Consider the following 22,958-nt stretch of genomic DNA (forward strand, 5'->3'; position numbering starts at 1 on the left):
CAGTGGAATTAAATAAAAAAGGGGGTGACTGTGTTGTTGACTGGTTGGTAAGGGTATCCATTGTATATATGGTTCATGGTGAAAAGCCTGAGGATTGGCAGAATGCATACATTGTGCCATTGTACAAAGGCAAAGGGGTTTAAACGTGAGTGTTCAAATTACAAAGGCATAAGTTTGTTGAGTATTCCTGGAAATTATATCTAAGAGTATTGATTGAGAGGGTAAAGGCATGTACAGAGCATTAGATTGGGGAAGAGCAGTGTGGTTTCAGAAGTGGAAAAGGATGTGTGGATCAGGTGTTTGCTTTGAAGAATGAGAGAAATACTTAGAAAAACAGATGGATTTGTATATAGCATTTATGGATCTGGAGAAGGCATATGGTAGATTTGATAGGGATGCTTTGTGGAAGGTATTAAGAATATATGGTGTAGGTGGTATGTTGCTAGAAGCATTGAAAAGTTTTTGTAAAGGATGTAAGGCATGCGTATGAGAAGGAAGAGAGGAAAATGATTGGTTCCCAATGAATGTCAGTTTACAGCAGGTGGTGTGTGATGTCTCCATTGTTAATTTGTTCATGGATGGGGTTGTTAGGGAGATGAATGCAAGAGTTTTGGAGAGAGGGGAAAGTATGCAGTCTGTTGTGGATGAGAGAGCTTGGGAAGCGAGTCAGTTGTTCACTGATGATACAGCGCTGGTGGCTGAATCGGGTGAGAAACTACAAAAGCTGGTGACTGAGTTTGGTAAAGTGTGTGAAAGAAGAAAGCTGAGAGTAAATGTGAATAAGAGCAAGGTTATTAGGTTCAGTGGGGTTGAAGGACAAGGTAATTGGGAGGTAAGTTTGAATGGAGAAAAACTGGAAGAAGTAAAGTGTTTTAGATATCTGAGAGTGAATTCAGCAGTGGATGGAACCATGGAAGTGGAAGTGAATCACAGGGTGGGGATTGGTGGCGAAGGTTCTGGGAGCGTTGAAGAATGTGTGGAAGGCAAGAATGTTATCTCAGAGAGCAAAATTGGGTATGTTTGAAGGAATTGTGTTTCCAGTAATGTTATATGGTTGCGAGGCATGAGCTATAGATAGGGTTGTGCGGAGGAGGGTGGACGTATTGGAAACGAAATGTTTGAGGACAATATGTGGTGAGGTGTTTTGATTGAATAAGTAATGAAAGGTTAAGGGAGATGTGTGGTAATAAAAAGAGTGTGGTTGAGAGAGCAGAAGGGGGTGTATTGAAATGGTTTGGTCACATTGAGAGAATGAGTGAGGAAAAATTGACAAGGAGGATAAATGTGTCAGAGGTGGAGGGAATGAGAAGTGGGAGACCAAATCAGAAAACATGAACTGACACTTCCCAGGCCCTCTCATCCACAGCAGACTGCATACTGGTCCCTCTCTCCAAAACTCTTGCTTTTACCCCCTAACCACCTCATCCTTAAACAAATTAAACAACCACAGGGACCTTACACACCCCAGCTGTATACCAACATTCACTGGGAACCAATCACTCTCCTCTCTTCCCACTCGTACACAAGCCTTATATCCTTGGTAAAAACTTTTCACTGCTTCTAGCAACTTACCTCCCACACCATATACTCTTGAAACCTTCCACAAAGCATCTCTATCAACCCTATCATATGCCTTCTCCAGATCCATTAATGCTACATACAAATCCATTTGCTTCTCTAAGCATTTCTCACATTCTTCAAAGCAAACACCTGATCTACACATCCTCTCCCACTTCGGAAACCACACTGCTCTTCCCCAGTCTGATGCTCTGTACATGCCTCCACCCTCTCAATACCCTCCCATATAATTTCCCAGGAAGACTCAACAAACTTATGCCTCTAGTTTGAACACTCACCTTTATCCCCTTTGCCTTTGTACACTGGCACTGTGTATGTATTCCGCCAATCCTCAGGTACTTCACCATGGTCCTTACATACGTTGAATATCCTTACCAACTAGTCGACAACTCAGTCACCCCTTTTTTTAATAAATTCCACTGCCATACCATCCAAACTCGCCACTTTGCCAGATTTCATCTTCTGCAAAGCTTTCAGTACCTCATCTTTCTTCACCAAATCAATCTCCCTGATCCTCTCACTTCGCACACCACCCCGACCAAAATTCCCTATATCTGCCACTGTCATCAAACGCATTCAACAAACCTTCAAAATACTTTTCCAGATTATTTATATTTTATTATACTTTGTCGCTGTCTCCTGCATTAGCAAGGTAGCGCAAGGAAACAAGAAAGAATGGCCCAACCCAACCACATACACATGTATATACATAAACGCCCACACATGCACATATACATACCTGTACATTTCAACGTATACATACATATTCATAAACAGACATATACATATATACACATGTACATATTCATACTTGCTGCCTTCATCCATTCCCATCGCCACCCCGCCACACATAAAATGGCACTCCCCTCTCCCATGCGAGCTAGCGCTAGGAAAAGACAACAAAGGCCGCACTCATTCACATTCAGTCTCTAGCTGTCATGTGTAATGCACCAAAACCTAGGCTTCCTTTCCATACCTAGGCCCCACAAAACTTTCCATTGTTTATTTCAGACGCTTCACATGCCCTGGTTCAATCCATTGACAGCACGTCGACCCCGGTATATCACATAGTTCTAATTCACTCTGTTCCTTGCACACCTTTCACCCTCCTGTATGTTCAGGCCCTGATTGCTAAAAATCTTTTTCACTCCATCCTTCCACCTCCAATTTGGTCTGCTCGTGTTCCATCTTGACTGCGCCTTCAGTGTTATTGTTGTATATTTGTTCCAGTTCCTTGCTATTCTTCGGAGGGTTATATAATAATAACACCACTGTGCTCTTCTTCCCTACAGTTCCTTTTATGTATTGTCTTCCATTATTTCTGGAAACTTCAGGCTCTCTTATTAAAAAGGCTAATTCAATGGGCAGAAAAAGGGAGAGCTTATCTCTTTGGTAAGCTTAGTTCTCCAAAATCCTTATAATATCAAGTGCACTTTCCGTCATACAATCCTTGAATTCTAGTTGTTTACCAGCAACTGTTAATCCATCAACATTACTTTCAGTCTGGCATTACCATCTCGTAACACTCCTGCCTTCTCTGCGGTTCTAGTGGGGCTGCTACATTCTCTCTCCACATGTGGTGCCTCTGGTTTTTTCTTCTGACTGTACTCTGGTTTTCTCACTCTCTCCTTTAGATTTGTCACACTTGATGAACATCCTCCTTGAATTCCACCATGCCTTTAAGATTCTTAGCTTTTCTAAGTATTTCCAGGCTTGATGACTCCAAGTCAAATGTAACCATAACTAATAGCCCCCTTACATCTTACCTGTAACCTCCTTTTCCTCTCCTTTCCTTCAACATGGATATATCTTTTGGCAGTCCCATAGCCTCTATCAGTCTTTTAATAGGCATTTCTACCTATGTTGTCCTTTTCTTCTTGATGTGGTGAATGATCTTCCTTGCATTATCATTGATTTACATTTATCATCCTCCTGCTTTGATTATCTTTCTAACTTTGGTGCCTCCCACTTTTCAGCTAGATCTCTGTGTGGGTAGTCTTAATGTCTGTGTCTTCAACTTTATAATCTTTATTTTTCTGCAACAGGCAATCACTGGTCCTTTATTCTCTGAACTTTTCAAGGTCTTCCATCAACTAACCCATATACTTCCTTGACTGCTTCGTCTTTAACAGTGCATATAATTCTCTCAACCACTTCACTCATTTTCCTGTTTACCTGTGTTTTTGTGTCACCCCAGGTCTATGATCCTCTCCCTCACTCTTTCACTCATGTTATTATAGATTTTCCCATGATACTTATCAGCTTAAACTGCCTAGAGGAAGCTGATGCTGCTTTGTCTCTCTCATTGGACCTCATTAGGTTAGCAGTGTGGAAAACGTTATATTACTGAGGAAGAACAAGACTTTGGTTAGGGAGAACCATCATGCGAAGAACATAAAGAACTTGCTGTAGGAACAAGAAGCATCAGTTTTGAGTCGTACAAAGCAAGTGAATTAAGCTTTTAAAAAGAAAACACAGATAGCAGGTTTGCTCTGTCCCTCTGGTTTGAACAGTATTAGGAAGAATTTAATTTACAAAAGGAATTATATAGGTATTTTATGACTGAGGCTGTAACTCAAGTTGATGATACTTCTACATCACTAAAGTTAAAACCTAAAATTTGAATTGAGATATATTAGCTGTCTTTATTAAAAGCTGTTATTAAAATGGATTTTTTTTTTTATACTAACCGACATAGGCTAAAAACATGCTGTAATCAAAGGCCATCTAGGTTGAAGGAAAAACCATAAAAGAAAAAAATCAGGGATCTAAAGGTGTTTCTAGACCTGACTCATGATCCCTTGACTGAAAGTACTGTAGACATTTAGTTTGGCATTTTATAGTAAATGTAAAGAAAGATTCTGTTAATTTAATCATTCTTATAATTCCAAAGCCTTTATACTGAGAGAGAGAGAGAGAGAGTTGTGTGAGTGTGTTGAAAAAGTAAGGAAGTGAATTTTAGACTGATGTGGGGAAAAATTAAAGTGAATGGTTAGAGATAGGTGATTATTAGTGCTTATGCACCCTGCCATGAAAAGATAGATTACGAAAAGCAGGTGTTTTCAGAGTAGCTGAGTATGTCAGCAGTTGTGAAGCAAGAGACCAGGTGTTAGTGATGGGTGATTTGAATGTGAAGACGAAGAATGTGTCATCAGAGGGTATAATTGGGAGAATGGGATATTCAGCATTATAAATGGAAATGGTGAACAGCTTGTGAAGTTCTGTGCTGACCATGAACTAGTGATTAGGAATAACTGGTTTAAAAAGAGGAACATACACAGGTATCTTTTATGTTGAAGGCTCCAGCTATGGACAAAAGTCCACATCAAGGCCAGGCCTTAATTGAAATATAGAAAGGATTGTGAAAGCTAAAAAGAAGAGACAGGAGAAAGTATTTATGATTTTGGAGGTAAAAACCTGTCATTTAAAATGTGCCAGGTCACAGTTATTAGGAGAGACATGAGAAGGCAGAGTTCCAAAGCTTCGAGGTGTGGGGAAATAAGCGGTTATCAAAATGGCCCACCCATGAGTTGCCAAGGGCCACACAGGAATCATCTGATGCAGCAGCTTGCAGAGTATTGCATGGTCTAGCTAGTAGTGGTGCCACACATGCGGCCAGCTCTCAGGAGCAAAAACCAAAGTGATACCTATAGAAAACAGAAAATGAACCAATATTGTGGCATAGGTCAAGAGGATCAAGCTTGGAAGTTAGCCCAGGATTTTATGAGTTGGACTGCTTTTGACTCAACTAAACTCTGTCAAGTAAGGTTGCAGAATGAGACCAGCCCCAGCTGTGAGGGCAGTTCTCCCAACAAGGGCAAATCAATCCTTTGTATAAATGGAACAAAGGTTCAGAAGAAAAGAAGTTTCGACATCTATACTGGACATCCGGGTTCGTAGAGGCAGATTTAACTATTCTCATAATGTGGGGTTTCCAAGAAACGGTGGGTTTTACAGTAATACCAAGAATATTCATTAAGCCAAGAGGTGTAATTACTGAACCATCAAAAAAGAGATGAGAGTTGTCTGGAGTTTTCAAAAGGGAGATGGGTAGAAACTGGGTTATGGATGCATTAAACTTAACTAAATTACATCTGCCCCACAGAGATATCCTGTCTATGTCCAAGTTTATTAAGGAAGCTGTGTCATGGCGAGACACAGATCAAGTCAGAGAAGGAGCAGAATTGGAGAATGTGGATGAATGCAAGGTTGAGTCGTCAGCATATGAATGCATTTGATTAGTTGTAGGAGAGAAAATCATTGAAAAAAAAGAAGTGTAGGGGACAGGATGGAATCTTGAGGAACACTGTTACTGTTGTTGATGGAGAAAGGAGGGTAGGCTGATCCATCATCAACCACAGAGATAGACTGGTCAGAGAGGAAGGAGCGTAGCAACGGAGGGAAGCCAGAGGGGAGCTTAAAGATGAGACCCCAATGCCACACCATCAAAAGCTATTGATATGTCAAGGTCAGCTACATATGACCACAAAATCTTTAAGAGATGATGACCAGACATCATGAAGATAGGAAAAAATACTACCAGTGCATCTCACCTTACGAAAGCCATACTGGTAACAAAAGAGAAGACGAAGATCTAAGAGAGAGGGAGAGGTTCTGGTACTACTGCTGTCAGAGCCCTCCCTCTCATTGGCAGTAGAGTTAGGAGGAAACCCATGTATGTGAGTAGGAAAGATAGTCCTCAGGTAGTATTACATTACTTATCAATTGATAGGTGTGCAAAAAAACTGACTTTTGGATATAAATGTGCTGAAAGGGGCAACGGATGGGATTTCTGATTATCTTGTGGAGGCAAGGGTGAAGAGTTGTAGAGGTCTTTAAAAAAGAGGAAAAAATATTGCTGAAAGTAAGCTTGGAAAAGAAACTTGTGTGAAGGAATTTCTGGAGAGATTGAGTGTAGAATGGCAAAACCAGAGAGAAAATGAAGCAAGGGGTGTGGTTGAGGAATGGGAGGTATTTAAGGAAGCTGTGCTGGCATGTGTAACAGAAGCATGTGGCATATGAAAGGTGGGAGGTGGACAGATTAGAAAGGGTTGTGAGTAGTGGAATGAAAAGCAAAGTTACTAGTGAAAAAGAAAAGGTAGGCATTTAGGTGGAATTTACAGAGGAGGAGTGCAACTGATTGGGGATGTGTAGGAGACAGTGGGAGGAGCTCATATAAGAGGAAGGTGCAGAGGTTGTGAAAGAGGGCATAAGAGAGTTGGGGTAAGTATCAGTAAATATTTGGGAAAATAAGATAATGTTTTGGAAGGTTAATAATGATAGAAAACAAGAGAAAAGATAGGAACATTGTCGAAGGGGCAAAAGGGAAAGTGGTAACAGTTAGTGATGAAGTGATTAGATGTAGCAAGTACTTTGAAGAACTGTGACAGATGTAGTACAGTGGCAGATGTAGGACGTTTGGATTGGGATGGTGTGTGGAGTGAGAGGGTCATGAGTAATTTTGTGAAAAGAGATGAGGCAGTGAAAGCCTCACATAAGTTGAAAAGTGGTAAGGCAGCAGGAGTGGATGGTATTGCAGATATTATGTATTAAGGAAGTGGGTGACTGTTAGTTCGGATTTTCAGTGTAAGTATGGATCATGGTCAGGAGCCTGAGGTTTGGCATAAAGTATGTATAGTGCCATTGTATAGATGGAAGGATAAATGTGAGTGTTCACACTACAGTGGTATAATAAGTTTGTTGAGTTTACTTGGTAAGTTGTACGGAAGTGTATTGATTGAGAGGGTGAAGGCATGTACAGAGCATCGAACTGGGGAGGGGCAGTGTGATTTCAGAAGTAGCAGAGGATGTGTGGATCAGGTTTTTGCTTTAAAGAATATGAGAAATATTTAGAGAAACAGATGGATTTGTGTTTGGCATTTATGGATCTAGAGAAAGCATATGATTGAGTTGAAGCCTTGTGGAAAGTCTTGAGAATATACGGTGTGGGAGAAAAGCTCTTAGAAGCAGTCAGTTTTTATCAAGGGTGTAAGGTATGTTTACAAGAAAGAGAGGAGAGTGAATGGTTCCAAGTGATGTTGGTTTGCAGCAGAGGTAGGTGATGTTACCATGGTTATTTGATTTGTTTATCGATGGGGTGGTGAGGGAGGTAGATGCAAGTCTTGGAGAGAGGGGTGATTATGTGGTCTACAGGTTATGAGACAGCCCATGAAGAGATAGGGATGCTGTTTGGTGATGATAGCACTAGTGGCAGATTAAAGTGAGAACTGCAGAGGTTGGTGACTGAGTTTGGAAGAGTGTGAAAGGAAATAGTTGAGAGTAAATGTGAATTAAAAGCAAGGTTATTAGGTTAGCAGGTTTGAGGGACAGGTTAGTTGGGTTGAGTTTGAATGGAGAAAAATTAGAGGAAACAAAATGTTTTAGAGACCTGAAAGTGAACATGGCAGCAAATGAAACCATGGAAGCATAAGTGGGATGGTGGATGGGGGAGCTTTCCCAAGCACTGAAGAATGCGTGGAGAGATCATTATATGGGAGGGCAAAAATAGGTATTTTTGAAGGTACAGGGGTTCCAGCAATATTATATGGATGCAAGGCATGGGCTATAGATAAGGCTGTACAGAATAGGTTGGATGTGTTGGAAATTAAATGTTTGAGGACAGTATGTGGTGTCGGGTGGTTTGAGCAAGTAGATAATGAAAGGGTACAAGAGAGGTGTGGTAATAGAAATAGTGTGGTTGTGAGAGCTGAGTGTACTGAAATTATTTGGATATATGGAGAAAATGAGTGAGGATATGTGTTAGAAGTGGAGGGAACAAGTACAGGAATATCAAATCGGGAATGGAAAGTGTACTTGATATAAAGCGAACTGGAACGATGTGGTATACTGGGGTCGACATGCTGTCAGTGGACTGACCAAGGGCATATGATGCATCCAGGTTAGTCCAAAAGGTCTTCATCTGTTCATGGTGCTACCTTGCCACTGCAGGAAATGGCAATCAAGAATAAAGAAAAATATATGTATATATCCCTGGATATGGAAGAAAGAATTCACCTTTGTTTTCTCTGCATGTCATAGGAGGCAACTATGAGTGGCAAGAGCAGGATGCTGGACCCCCTTCTTGTGTTTCAGTTTCTAAAAGATGGAACAGAATTAGTCATTCAAGGAGTGCTCATCCTCCTTGAAAGCTCAGGTTCGGGTGTCTGAATGTAACCAAGATAAGAAAGAAGCTACAGATTACAGGTTTGGGGAAAAGAACCTGGATGATCTGGCTCTCAGGTGAAACAAAGCTCATGGTTAAGGTGAAGAATGCCTCAGGGGTAAAGTTAGGGGAGGTGTGAGGGCAAAAGCTAAAGAAGGGGTAGCACAACTGCTGAAGCAGTTGTGGGAATGTGTTGAAAAGCTTTAGAAAGTGAGCTCCAGGCTGGTGTGGGTAAAAATAAAAATGGAGTGAAAGAGGGATGATGATTATTAGTGCTTAAGCACCGTGCCATGAGGAAAGGTTTGGGAGCAGCTGTGTGTGTCAGCAGTTGTGATGCAAAAGAATGGGTTTTAGCGATGGGTGATTTAAATGCACAAAAGAATAATGTGGCACTTGACGGTATGATTTAAGAGCATGGGTTATTCTTATTCTGTAATGTAAACAGCATATAAAGTTGTGTTCTAAAAAAAAGACTGGTGATTGGGAATATCTTGCTTAAAAAAGCGAGAGAGAGAGACACGTATACATGGGTGAGTAGGGAAGATGGTTAGCAAGCATTACTGGATCACTTAATAAATGATAAGCAGGCAAAAGAGATACATGATTGTGAGCATGCTGAGAGGGGCAGTGAGTGGGTTGTCTGGTCATTAACTGGTGGAGGCAAGGGTGAAGATTTGTTGAGATTTTTAGAAAAGGAAATGATATGGTTGAGAAGAGGGTGATGAAAGTAAGCTATGAGCTGATTTACCCATCTTTTCAGAGCTTTGGTTGGGTTCACAAGCGATGACACAAAATGTGGCAGGTCTTTCAGAATGGTGTTGAGTTTATGTAATCAGCCCTGTTGAGAAGTATGTAGATGTAAGAATTTTCTGCTATTCTGTGTATGATGTCATTATTTTTCAGAAGTTCTTTGTTTCTTTACAGCCAGGAGTCAGAAGGAAACTTTTTGCAGCTTCATAGTTGTGTGCTTTCAGCTTTCATTTGTTCTTGGAGATCATACTGATGGTAGTTTTATTCTGTTCTTCAAGTTTGAAAAGACTGTTTGAGTTCCAGCCCCCTCATCATCACCAAGCTGTAACCCTGTACATGCCAAACTCACTCTATGCCCTCACCTCAACATGGCCACATCCCTGGTCTGACTTTCCATTGTAAATTCATAGTTAGTTCATTTGTAAATATGTTCATCACTTACCTTATTGTGTTGTACTCTTACTGTTTAATGTGTTTTAACTCACTGACTGAAGATGAAATACATACAGTAACGCAAAGTACACATGAAAAAATGTTTGAGCTTTAATTTGCAGTCTTCCTGTGGCTCTACAACTAGAGTTGGGGAAACACAGAACAGTAAGAAAATTAATTAATAACAATGTGCATTGGTCTTTAAGAGTTTGTAATATCTTGATAAGGAAAGCCTTTAGATCTTTAAATGAAGAAAATTATTTTACCTCTGAATAAGTCCTTGGTGAGAACTTATACTGCAGAGAAATTCTGTATGAACATTGAATAAATACACATCAAGACCCTTGAGAATATTCATCATAAAGACACTCATTTGGTATGTTGACCATCATAGAAAAATTTATCCCCAAGATTAGAGAAATTGAAATTAGCGTGTAGAAGAAAGGGGATATAACATTGTCTTTGATGGTAACAGGATATTTGACACTGATACATCCTTTACTTAGGAAATGTAGTCCTTTTATGCGAGGGGATATCTGAGTCATGATATAAAGTTCTCACCAAAATTGGAATAGGCATTACTGAGAAAACTTCAATGTCAGGGTAGTGAAAGTGTGGAATAATCTACCAAAGTCAATGATTAAGGCTCCATTCCTAGACTGTTTCAAGAATCACATTGATAAGTGGTGGAGTGGAGGCCAGATACTCCACAATTTGAAAACACAAGCACCAGAATCTCTGGTGGTAAAAGATTAATATTCAGACTGCTTTTGTGGCTTACAGCTTGTGGTCATTATCTTAAGAAGTATCAGTCATTAGCATAAGGTGAAAGTGAAACAGAGCTATTTCATGACAAAGAAATTCTGATGATTGCAATACCTTTTCTAATACTGGATTGATTAATGCAGGTATAAAGTGGTGGAATGAAAGTAAATAGTTATCAATCAATATTTATTCACAAACATATTTACGAAAATATTTTACTTCATTTGATAGACTATATACTGGCATACATGCAGATTACTTTGTATCCTTGAATAGATTAGTCTGGAGAAAACACAAACTTACATATGCTAGTAATTCCCCGGTATAAATAACTAACGTGCTCATCAAAGAAAAAAATATATAAATATACTTAAATTTAAATAAAGAGGCGCCTAGTGAAATATATAGCCATTTCATACATCTGAAGGTAACTGAAATGTGCATTGCATTCCCTCTGTATTTCAAAAATCTTAACGTTTAGCAAGAACACTTATGACCAAACCTTCCAGTACCTCCTGGCGATCAATATGAGTCTAAGGGAGGGGCAGCAATGAATTAACAGCAACCTTCCCCAATATATAAGAAGTCATATGTTAACAAGATGAAAATGGAGGACAGAAAGATGTATTTAGATTATTCGGGCAACCCAGAAGATGAAGAGGGTACATATGCACAATATAATTAAGTTCAACAATGTAGATATAAGTCCGGTATCATACTTACAAAATTATTAGCCTTAAAGTGCTTCACGACAGCACACCCCAGGGCACCACGCCCACCATAGACAATAATTTTTCCTGCAGACATTATTAAATACAATAATGTGAAGTGGACGTACAGACTAACGCTTCGATGTCTCTGTGCCGACTGTCGATGGATTTTCCCAGAGGCACCAGACTATGGCGCCAGGACTCCACAGTTGCCACCAAGCATTTGATAACCCATTATGCATAAACTGCGGAAAGGTTAACCTTTATAATTGTCTCTATGTATGTCGGGATATTCATAAAGTATACGAAAAAATTAATGGCGTTTCAGGAAACGAATCCCAGTATGAATTAACAAGTTCTGATTGCACAGTGTTTATCTCCTCAACATATATCGAAATTCGATTGTTTGATTGAAATAATTCACTTAATCGAGATTTTTTTTTTCATTTCAAAAGATTAGACTATTAGAGTATATGAGTACAGGTATGTAATAGAAAAGCAACCTATCAGCATTTGATAAAAACCCATTTTAGAAAAAGAATTCCATTAATTTAAACAAACGATTTCTTTCACTTTATATAATCTAGTCATCAGTTTTTTTTACATTAATGTATGTGAAGTTTAGAGAAAAAACAGAAAAGTAAAATTTTAGCAGATGTTCTCACGAGGAAGTTCCAAGTTCCAAGATCGAAGTTTCATGACGTCACCATGGCCTAGTTGAGATATTGTAAACTAAATATTTTACTGAAAATCTTGGTCTGTTGATGGTCGTGAGACACAGTGCTATATTCATGATAAACAGTGATATTCATAGAGCGTATAGATAACGCCTAAGAAACCATAGCAAGGCTGAATAAAGGCCAGTGCTGGTGAAATTATGTCCCATCATGAAGGTAGGTCTGCTAAACTGGTTCACAGCCAAAACAGGAATGAATTGCTCTTTATTTTATACGTATTTGCGTCGCACTTGAGGTTGTCTATACACACACTGGCTCTGTCGACAATGAGTCACAACACAGGTAATCAGGATTTATTGTTCATTTGTGTATAACGAGGAATACAAGGAGGTAATGTGTTGTACGAATTCTATTTTGAGTAGATATTGTATTCTAGAGGTAATAGATATCATAGCAAGGTTTTCTTGTATTATTCCCTATGGATGGTTTCCCACGTAAAATCATTTGATGTAAGAGTTAGTGTCACCATCGTCGGTAGCTGTATGGTTTGCCGTTAAGATATGATTGGAGTAAAGGAATCCATCAATACTCTTCCATCCCGACTATACCCCACATACTGAGATGCAGATGAGGGAAATGGTGCAGGTATATTTAAATTGAGTTGTTATGTGAAAGCAGCTGAGCTGAGGTTAAAGTTCCCATTTAGTGACTCAGTGAAACGAATGGTGGAATATCAGGGACTGTGGAGAACACCTCTATGAATAAAAAGAACCTTTGAAAACATTATTGGAATCCAAATGGGTTGAAGTGTATTTCATGTATGAGTGCTGATGTGAAAATTACCAACATAATTGTATTTTCATGTATCACACCACATAATGAAGTATGTACAATGGAATATGCTTTGGAATACACTTGGGATATTCTTTGTGCACACTGGTCCAGAAATGATGTAAATCCAAGACCATAGAATTAGATTTCAAGATAACAGGGAAGAAAATGTTGGCTGCAGGTATAACCTGAATGAGGTTTTCATTGGTTCTTTTCATTATTACACTTGTTCATCTGACTCTTACTCATTTACTCCCAAAGTTTATGTTATCAGTAAAGTTCTGTTTCGGCCATTGGATGCTAATAGCTTTAAGTTTTGGGTGATTTTGTTTAGTGACTACAGTAGTATAGCATGTAATGAGAAGTGTGGTTTAGGATCTAAAGTATTTTTTTAATGATATCAGATAAGCAGTACTGGTGAGTGCTGTGAACATTAGGGAAACTGTACGTAATGATAAACAAATGGAGGTGAAACATTGAAATAGCAGAATCTTAGAAAACTGATCTTTGATATGGTCCCAGTTTGGGGGCATCTGTTAGATGGATTTGAAAGAAATGAATTCCTCAGACTTAATTGATGTATTTTAGAGTGGGGACCATGGTATGGAGCTTTGTATTTTATGATACAATATGATAATGGCAGGCTGTAATGAACTGGGAAAATGTATGGAAAAAGAAAAGGAAACTTCTAGAAATTGGCAGAACCTATGAAAACCTCACTTATAACCACCAAAACCTTTGATGGTATTTAGAATGAATCGTGAATTTTGCTTGTATTCACTTTCTATGGAGTGAGTTTGCTTTGTGTGTCTGTTTACTTCCTACACGTGTATGCAACCGATATGACAGAAAGCAGATAGCAAATGTCTTGGGTGTATTTTGTTTATGATACTAGATAATAACCCTTTTGTTGTGTGATCAGTTTTCAGTGTGTTGAAGTGTAAATTATTATCTTCCATGAGAATTTGACATTTTTACCTATTCATTATCAGAATGATGTATATTTTTTGGAACTGCCAGAACAATTCATGGAAATCCATTCTGGAAAGACAAAAATGATTTTCATAGGTAATACCCAGTATCAGATCTATCACATTAGTCAGATAGTCTTAAATCTGTGATGTTCTGCCCCGTTTATATACAGGAACTGGTGTAGTTGAATTTGTTGACAGAAGTTGGTCAAGTGTTTTCACCTCATTATTACCCCAGTGTATTTCTGATGCATCATAACTAGTACTATATTCATTAGTGCTTTCAAACTCAGTCCCATTCTCAGACCTAGCCAAAATGGCATCAATTTCTGCATCACTTATAACTCCACTTTTTGCTGTTTCAGTTGGGAAAATGAAATATTTTGGAACATAAATGCTGAGTTTAGCTGCCTATGGAATAACTTCTGATCTATATCTGTGTAAAATGCAAAATGAAATATAGTTACAAAGAAGTTAACTGATAGCTGTTCTTGACTACTAGAAAAGTGATAACACAATCCAAGCATAAAAGTTAAATGATGTGATTGTGAAATGGCTACAAATTGTCTCATTGAATGTAAATAAACATTGCATGTTACATCACTTACCAAATGCAGCTTTGAAAATCCTTTGTCTTGTATATCTTTATATGCTTATTGATACCACAGTATGTAGCAACTGTAACTTTCCTACAGATAAAAATTCATGCTCAAACATCATTTTCCTGTAAACTGACTAGAAACAAGTGCAAACACTGAAATATATAAAAGTTTGAGTTTATTAAAAGAAAACTTTGGTATGCTACAGAGTATCATAGGATAAATACAAAAGTACAGTATTTAATGAGGGTATGCATACAGAATATCATAGGATAAATACAAAAGTACAGTATTTAATGAGGGTATGCATACAGAATATCATAGGATAGATACAAAAGTACAGTATTTAATGAGGGTATGCATACAGAATATCATAGGATGAATACAAAAGTACAGTATTTAATGAGGGTATGCATAAGATATGTAACGTTTATGTATGATTTTATAATCTTGACCTCTAAATACTTAGCGCTGTGAGCTGTAGTTTTTCAGTTGTATTTCATTTCTCTTCCCCCAGGTGATAACTTTTTTAATCTTTGGTGTTCATTTCAAAGAATCTCAAATGTTATGGGACTTTTTTAATCTTTGGTGTTCATTTCAAAGAATCTCAAATGTTATGGGTACAGTTTAGTAAAGGATAACTTTTTTCCAATTTATACAATAAAGGGAAGTAAAAGGCCCATTTCCTAAATGCAATTTATGCAGCAAAGGGATTAAGGTAAGCCTCAGCCCTTATGTGAACTTGGATAGGTTTTCATAGTTCACTTGGTTCAGAATAGTTTCCCTTTTACTTTTCTTTCCACCGGGTCATCACTGCCTGCGTATCAGTTTTCATTGGGAGGAAATGATAAGATCTCTTCCAGCATACAATTCCTTATTCCCCCCCCCCCCCCCCCCCCCCACACACACACACACACACACACACACACACACACACACACACACACACACCCCACATGCAGCCAAGAATTCTCAAATTTTACATTATTTGAAAGATAAGGTAGTTATGCGGTCTCTGTTTGCAAGTTTCTATGGGGCATTTTGCCTGCAGGAGCATAGTGGCCAACAGCAGCTTGCATATGGTGACAGTGATAATCACTTATTTTTTGAATTGTGAAAAAATAAGTATTGGTTGGAAGGGAAGGTTAGATGAAGTTTGTCAGTTATTATTAAAAGTTTCACCAATTTTTACATTCATTATGCCACATTTTCTTTTATTTTCATTACCTTTACTACCATCAGTAAACTTATTTAACCCTTAGACTGTGAAAGTCAGAAAATTTAGCATTGCCCAGGTACAAGATTTCCTTAGAAAAGTCAGATGATATTTTAGTTGTCATTTATTGCAAAGTATCAGTGAAAATTAACAAAGAATTAAGCATATGTACCTTAATTGGTATTATACAGACATTCAGATTTTTCATGCAAGAGGATAATGCTTTGCTGCTGGCATGTCAGTATGTCTGCACCTGGGCTATAAACCACTAACACATTAAGTTTGCATAACATCTGTGTTTTTGTTTTCATCTTGTGATGATAACACACTGCACAGTTTTTGCAGCTGCAACAGTAAACCAGTGAATAATAGATATTGATTACGTAAAATGTTTTACTGTACACCATTGGATTATTACATGAGTTAAGTAATTTTCAGATTCATCACTTATTCTTTTTGTTTCTAAAAGAAGGAACAGAGAATTGGGCCAGGTGAGGGTAGTCCCTCAAAGGCCCAGTCATCTGTTCTTAACGCTACCTCGCTAATGCGGGAAATGGCGAATAGTTTGAAAAAAAAAAAATATATATATATATGATATGGGAGGGTATTGATTGAGAGGGTGAAGGCATGTACAGAGCATCAGATTGGGGAAGAGCAGTGTGGTTTCAGAAGTGGTAGAGGATGTGTGAATCAGGTGTTTGCTTTGAAGAATGTATGTGAGAAATACTTAGAAAAGCAAATGGATTTGTATGTAGCATTTATGGATCTGGAGAAGGCATATGATAGAGTTGATAGAGATGCTCTGTGGAAGGTATTAAGAATATAAGGTGTGGGAGGCAAGTTGTTAGAAGCAGTGAAAAGTTTTTATCGAGGTTGTAAGGCATGTGTACGTGTAGGAAGAGAGGAAAGTGATTGGTTCTCAGTGAATATAGGTTTGCGGCAGGGGTGTGTGATATCTCCATGGTTGTTTAATTTGTTTATGGATGGGGTTGTTTGGGAGGTGAATGCAAGAGTTTTGGAAAGAGGGGCAAGTATGAAGTCTGTTGGGGATGAGAGAGCTTGGGAAGTGAGTCAGTTGTTGTTCGCTGATGATACAGTGCTGGTGGCTGATTCATGTGAGAAACTGCACAGAAGCTGGTGACTGAGTTTGGTAAAGTGTGTGAAAGAAGAAAGTTAAGAGTAAATGTGAATAAGAGCAAGGTAATTAGGTACAGTAGGGTTGAGGGTCAAGTCAATTGGGAAGTAAGTTTGAATGGAGAAAAACTGGAGGAAGTAAAGTGTTTTAGATATCTGGGAGTGGATCTGGCAGCGGATGGAACCATGGAAGCGGAAGTGGATCATAGGGCGGGGGAGGGGGCGAAAATCCTGGGAGCCTTGAAGAATGTGTGGAAGTCGAGAACATTATCTCGGAAAGCAAAAATGGGTATGTTTGAAGGAATAGTGGTTCCAACAATGTTGTATGGTTGCGAGGCGTGGGCTATGGATAGAGTTGTGCGCAGGAGTATGGATGTGCTGGAAATGAGATGTTTGAGGACAATGTGTGGTGTGAGGTGGCTTGATCGAGTAAGTAACGTAAGGGTAAGAGAGATGTGTGGAAATAAAAAGAGCGTGGTTGAGAGAGCAGAAGAGGGTGTTTTGAAATGGTTTGGGCACATGGAGAGAATGAGTGAGGAAAGATTGACCAAGAGGATATATGTGTCGGAGGTGGAGGGAACGAGGAGAAGTGGGAGACCAAATTGGAGGTGGAAAGATGGAGTGAAAAGGATTTTGTGTGAATCGGGGCCTGAACATGCAGGAGGGTGAAAGGAGGGCAAGGAATAGAGTGAATTGGATCGATGTGGTATACCGGGGTTGACGTACTGTCAGTGGATTGAATCAGGTCATGTGAAGCGTCTGGGGTAAACCATGGAAAGCTGTGTAGGTATGTATATTTGCGTGTGTGGACGTATGTATATACATGTGTATGGGGGTGGGTTGGGCCAATATCTTTCGTCTGTTTCCTTGCGCTACCTCGCAAATGCGGGAGACAGCGACAAAGCAAAAAAAAAAAAAAAAGAAATCTTTCTTTCATACCTGTTTGCCATTTCCTGCCTTAGCAAAGTAGCATCAAGAACAGAAGACTGAGCCTTAGACGAAAATCCTCAATGGGCTCCTTCCTCTGTTCCTTCTTTTGGAAAGTAGTAAAACAGGAGAGGAGGATTTCCAACCCCCCACTCCTGCTCCTCTTAGTCGCCTTCTACGACACGCAGGAGATGCGTGGGTGGTATTCTTTCTCCCCTATCCCCAGCACCTTACTCCTCTGGGCTGTATGGGTAATTATACAGCAGGATCTTTTCCTGGTGCTATATATATCGATGTATATCAACTGACTGTTATATTTCTCTCTTGTGTCTCCCCTGATGATGTGATTATTACACGAAAGTGCACTTGGGAACTTTTCGTGTTTCATTTTCCCCATGGACTCATAGGAATATATATGTTTGGTCACATGGAGAGAATGAGTGAGGAAAGATTGACCAAGAGGATATATGTGTCGGAGGTGGAGGGAACGATGAGAAGTGGGAGACCAGATTGGAGGTGGAAAGATGGAGTGAAAAAGATTTTGTGATCGGGGCCTGAACATGCAGGAGGGTGAAAGGAGGGCAAGGAATAGAGTGAATTGGATCGATGTGGTATGCCGGGGTTGACGTGCTGTCAGTGGATTGAGTCAGGTCATGTGAAGCTTCTGGGGTAAACCATGGAAAGTTGTTTGGGGCCTGGATGTGGAAAGGGAGCTATGGTTTCGGGCATTATTGCATGACAGCTAGAGACTGAGTGTGAACGAATGGGGCCTTTGTTGTCTTTTCCTAGTGCTACCTCGCACACATGAGGGGGGAGGGGGATGGTATTCCATGTGTGGCGAGGTGGCGATGGGAATGAATAAAGGCAGACAGTGTGAATTGTGTGCATGGGTATATATGTATGTGTCTGTATGTATATTTGCGTGTATGGACGTGTATGTATATACATTATGTATGGGGGTGGGTTGGGCCATTTCTTTCGTCTGTTTCCTTGCGCTGCCTCGCAAACGCGGGAGACAGCGACAAAGCAATATAAATAAATAAATTGAAAATATATATATATATATATATATATATATAGAGAGAGAGAGAGAGAGAGAGAGAGAGAGAGAGAGAGAGAGAGAGAGCACCACATGCGTGTCGTAGAAGGCAACTAAAAGGGGAGGGAGCGGGGGGCTGGAAATCCTCCCATCTTGTTTTTTTAATTTTGCAAAAGAAGGAACAGAGAAGGGGGCCAGGTGAAGATATTCCCTCAAAGGCCCAGTCCTCTGTTCTTAATGCTACCTCGCTAACGCGGGAAATGGCAAATAGTTTGAAAAAAAATATATATATATTCGTTCATACTCTGTTTCTAGCTGTCATGTATAATTCACCAAAACCACAGCTCCCCTGACTCATCCAGGCCCCACAGAACTTTCCATGGTTTACCCCAGACTTTCACATGCCCTGGTTCAATCCATTGACAGCACGTCGACCCGGGTATACCACATCGTTCCAGTTCACTCTATTCTTTGACGCCTTTCACCCTCCTGCATGTTCAGGCCCCGATCACTGAAAATCTTTTTCACTCCATCTTTCCACCTCCAATTTGGTCTCCCAAATTATTCATTGTTTTATCTACAGTATGTATATGTGCATGTGTGGGCGTTTATGTATATACATGTGTATGTGGGTGGGTTGGGCCATTGTTTTGTCTTTTTCCTTGCGCTACCTCGCTATCATGGAAGACAGCCACAAAGTATAATGAATAGATAAATAGATCTATAGTCTTGTTATTTACTGCACAGTGACTTGAGTCAGCTGCTTGTATGCCATCATTCACTTGTTCTCGAACATTCCACTCTTATTTCCCCAATATCATAATCAAGATCACTTCCCTGTTATGGTCAGCATCCACCGAATCAGTAACAGCAACAGTCACCAATTAGTTTAGCCAAACACATGTGACTGCTTGGCAGTGTCATGGAAAAGGGCTGCCCCTTACTCCTCTAGGCTGTATGGGTAATTATTACAGCAGGATCTTTTCCTGGTGCTAACCATAGATGCTTGTGATATATCATTTACGTAAACTGAAGAAGCACACCTTTGAATTTAACTGAGGGCTAGAAGAGGCAACCATTATATGAATGGTTGCTGTAGTGTTCTTAAGAGCCTGTACATGTATTGCTGTAGAAGTTAAGGAGTTGATATAGCAGAATAATAGAATACTGCAAATCACACTCCATTACTTATATTGGAGCTGTTATTTAAACAGTGGTTCCCAGCTTGCATATGGAAATAACATTCTACTGGCACAAAAAGCATGGGTGGTATTGCCGTGGAATTTATTGAAATAGGGGGTGACTGTTCTGTTGACTGGTTGATGAGGATATTGAATTTATGTATGGTTGGTTCATGGTGAAGTGCCTGAGGATTGGCAGAATGTAGGCATAGTGCCATTGTACAAAGGCAAGGGGGATAAAGATGAGTGTTCAAATTACAGAGGTATAAGTTTGTTGAGTAATCCTGGGAAATTATATGGGAGGGTATTGATTGAGAGGGTGAAGGCACATACAGAGCATCAGATTGGGGAAGAGCAGTGTGGTTTCAGAAGTGGTAGAGGATGTGTGGATCAGGTGTCTGCTTTGAGGAATGTGTGAGAAATGCCTAGAAAAACAAATGGATTTGTATGTAGCATTTATGGATCTGGAGAAGGCATATGATAGAGTGGATAGAGATGCTCTGTGGAAGGTATTAAGAGTATATGGTGTGGTAGGCAAGTTGCTAGAAGCAGTGAAAAGTTTTTATCGAGGATGTTAGCCATGTGTACGAGTAGGAAGAGACGAAGGTGATTGGTTTCCAACATAGATATAGTATAAGAACTGTACGAGAATCTAATGCCTTATTTAATCACTTTTAAAAACTATGATCATTGTATTGACTGGAGTAATGCCATCTCAGTTATTAACTCTAACTCCAGTACCATGAGAAATATCATTGAATCTTCTTTTATTAAATACGCAAAGAATTATAACCTAAATATCAGTGAAGGTCCATACAAATTGGATAACTTGATTGTTGATAAAATTTGTAAACATTTCCCGTTCTTGTCGACATAAGTTTATGATACGCTCATTGTCTGTCTTAGACAATCACTTGTTTACCAAATGGCGTCCTAGCTATGTCTTTTCATTGTATATCAACTGACTGTTATATTTAAATCTTTCTTGTATCTCCCCTGATGATGTGGTTATTACACAAAAGTCCACTTGGGAACTTATCATGTTTCATTTTCCCTTTGGACTCGTAGGAATATACTTGATCTGGCAAAATTGTGATCCTTTCCAATATATATTATTTTTTGTTCTTTTCTTCTACATACTATTTGCCATTTCCCATATTAGCGAGGTAGCATTATGAACGTGGGACTGAGCCTTTGAGGGAATATACTTACTTGGATTTCTAGCCCCCCGCTCTCTCCCCTTTTAGTCGCCTTCTACAACATGCAAGAAATACATGGGCTGTATCCTTTCTTCCCTATCCCCAGGGGTTATGTATATATATGTTTATATTTATTTCTTATACTTTGTCGCTGTCTCCCGTGTTAGCGAGGTAGCGCAAGGAAACATGAAAGAATGGCCCAACCCACCCTCCTACACCTGTATATACATAAACGCCCACACAAGCACATATGCATACCTATACATTTCAATGTATACAGATATATACATACAGAGACATATACATATATACACATGTACATATTCATACATGCTCCCTTCATCCATTTCCGCTGACACCCCGCCGCAAGGAAACAGATGAAAGAATGGCCCAACCCACCCACCTGCACATGTATATACATAAATGCCCACACACGCACATATACATATCTCTACATTTCAGCGTATACATACACATACATACCCAGACATATACATATATACACATGTACATATTCATACATGCTGCCTTCATCCATTCCCACTGACACCCTGGCACAGAAAATGGCACACACACACACACCCCGAGTGCGCTTGTGGTAGCGCTAGGAAAAGACAACAAAGGCCACATTCATTCACACTCAGTCTCTTGCTGTCATGTGTAATGCACTGAAACCACGGCTCCCTTTCCACATCTAGGCCCCACAAAACTTTCCATTGTTTACCCCAGACACTTCACATGCCCTGGTTCAATCCATTGACAGCACATTGACCCCAGTATACCACATCATTCCTATTCACTCTATTCCTTGCACGCCTTTCATCCTTCTGTATGTTCAGGCCCCGATCGCTCATAATCTTTTTCACTCCATCCTTCCATCTCCAATTTGGTCTCCCACTTCTCCTTGTTCCCTCCACCTCTGACACATATCCTCTTTGTCAATCTTTCCTCACTCATTCTTTCCATGTGACCAAACCATTTCAATGCATCCTCTTCTGCTCTCTTAACCACACTCATTTTGTTACCACAGATCTCTCTTACCCTTTCATTACTTACTCGATCAAACCACCTCACACCACATATTGTCCTCAAACATCTCATTTCCAACACATCCACCCTCCTCCACACAGACCTATCTATAGTCCATGACTCACAACCATATAACATTGTTGGAACCACTGTTCCATCAAACATACCCATTTTTGCTTTCCGAGATTATGTTCTTGCCTTCCAAACATTTTTCAACGCTCCCAGAACTTTCGCCCCCTTCCCCACCCTGTGACTCACTTCTACTTCAATGGTTCCATCCACTGCCAAATCCACTCCCAGATATCTAGAACACTTCACTTCCTCCAGTTTTTTTCCATTCAAACTTACCTCCTAATTGACTTGTCCCTCAACCCTACTGTATGTAATAACCTTGCTCTTATTCACATGTACTCTCAGCTTTCTTCTTTCACACAGTTTACCAAACTCAGTCACCAACTTCTGCAGTTTCTCACCTGAATCAGCCACCAGTGCTATATCATCAGCGAACAACAACTGACTCACTTCCCAAGCCCTCTCATCCACAGCAGACTGCATACTTCCCTCTCTCTCCAAAACTCTTGCATTCACCTCCCTAACAACCCCATCCATGTTGAAATGTATAGGTGCATGTGTGGGCATTTATGTATATGCATGTATATGTGGGTGGCTTGGGCTGTTCCTTTTCTGTTTCCTTGTGCTACCTAGCTAATGTGGGAGATGGCGATTAAGTATGATAATATGAAATAGATGAATATTAT

General features: G+C 39.6%; 2 protein-coding genes across 2 annotated transcripts in view; one reads left to right on the top strand and one right to left on the bottom strand.

Moving 5' to 3' along the window:
• Dhpr (dihydropteridine reductase) overlaps positions 1-11,609 on the bottom strand; it is a 51,254-nt gene extending 39,645 nt beyond the window's left edge. The window contains exon 1 of the mRNA XM_071665280.1: positions 11,411-11,609. Coding sequence (XP_071521381.1) covers positions 11,411-11,494 — 84 coding nt within the window. The 5' untranslated portion in view covers positions 11,495-11,609. The remainder of the gene's footprint in view (positions 1-11,410) is intronic.
• Positions 1-22,958, top strand: part of Kcmf1 (Potassium channel modulatory factor 1) — a 205,560-nt gene that overhangs the window by 47,485 nt on the left and 135,117 nt on the right. The window lies entirely within an intron of this gene.

This window comes from Panulirus ornatus, chromosome 1 (genome assembly GCF_036320965.1).
Source record: "Panulirus ornatus isolate Po-2019 chromosome 1, ASM3632096v1, whole genome shotgun sequence".
NCBI lineage: Eukaryota > Metazoa > Arthropoda > Malacostraca > Decapoda > Palinuridae > Panulirus > Panulirus ornatus.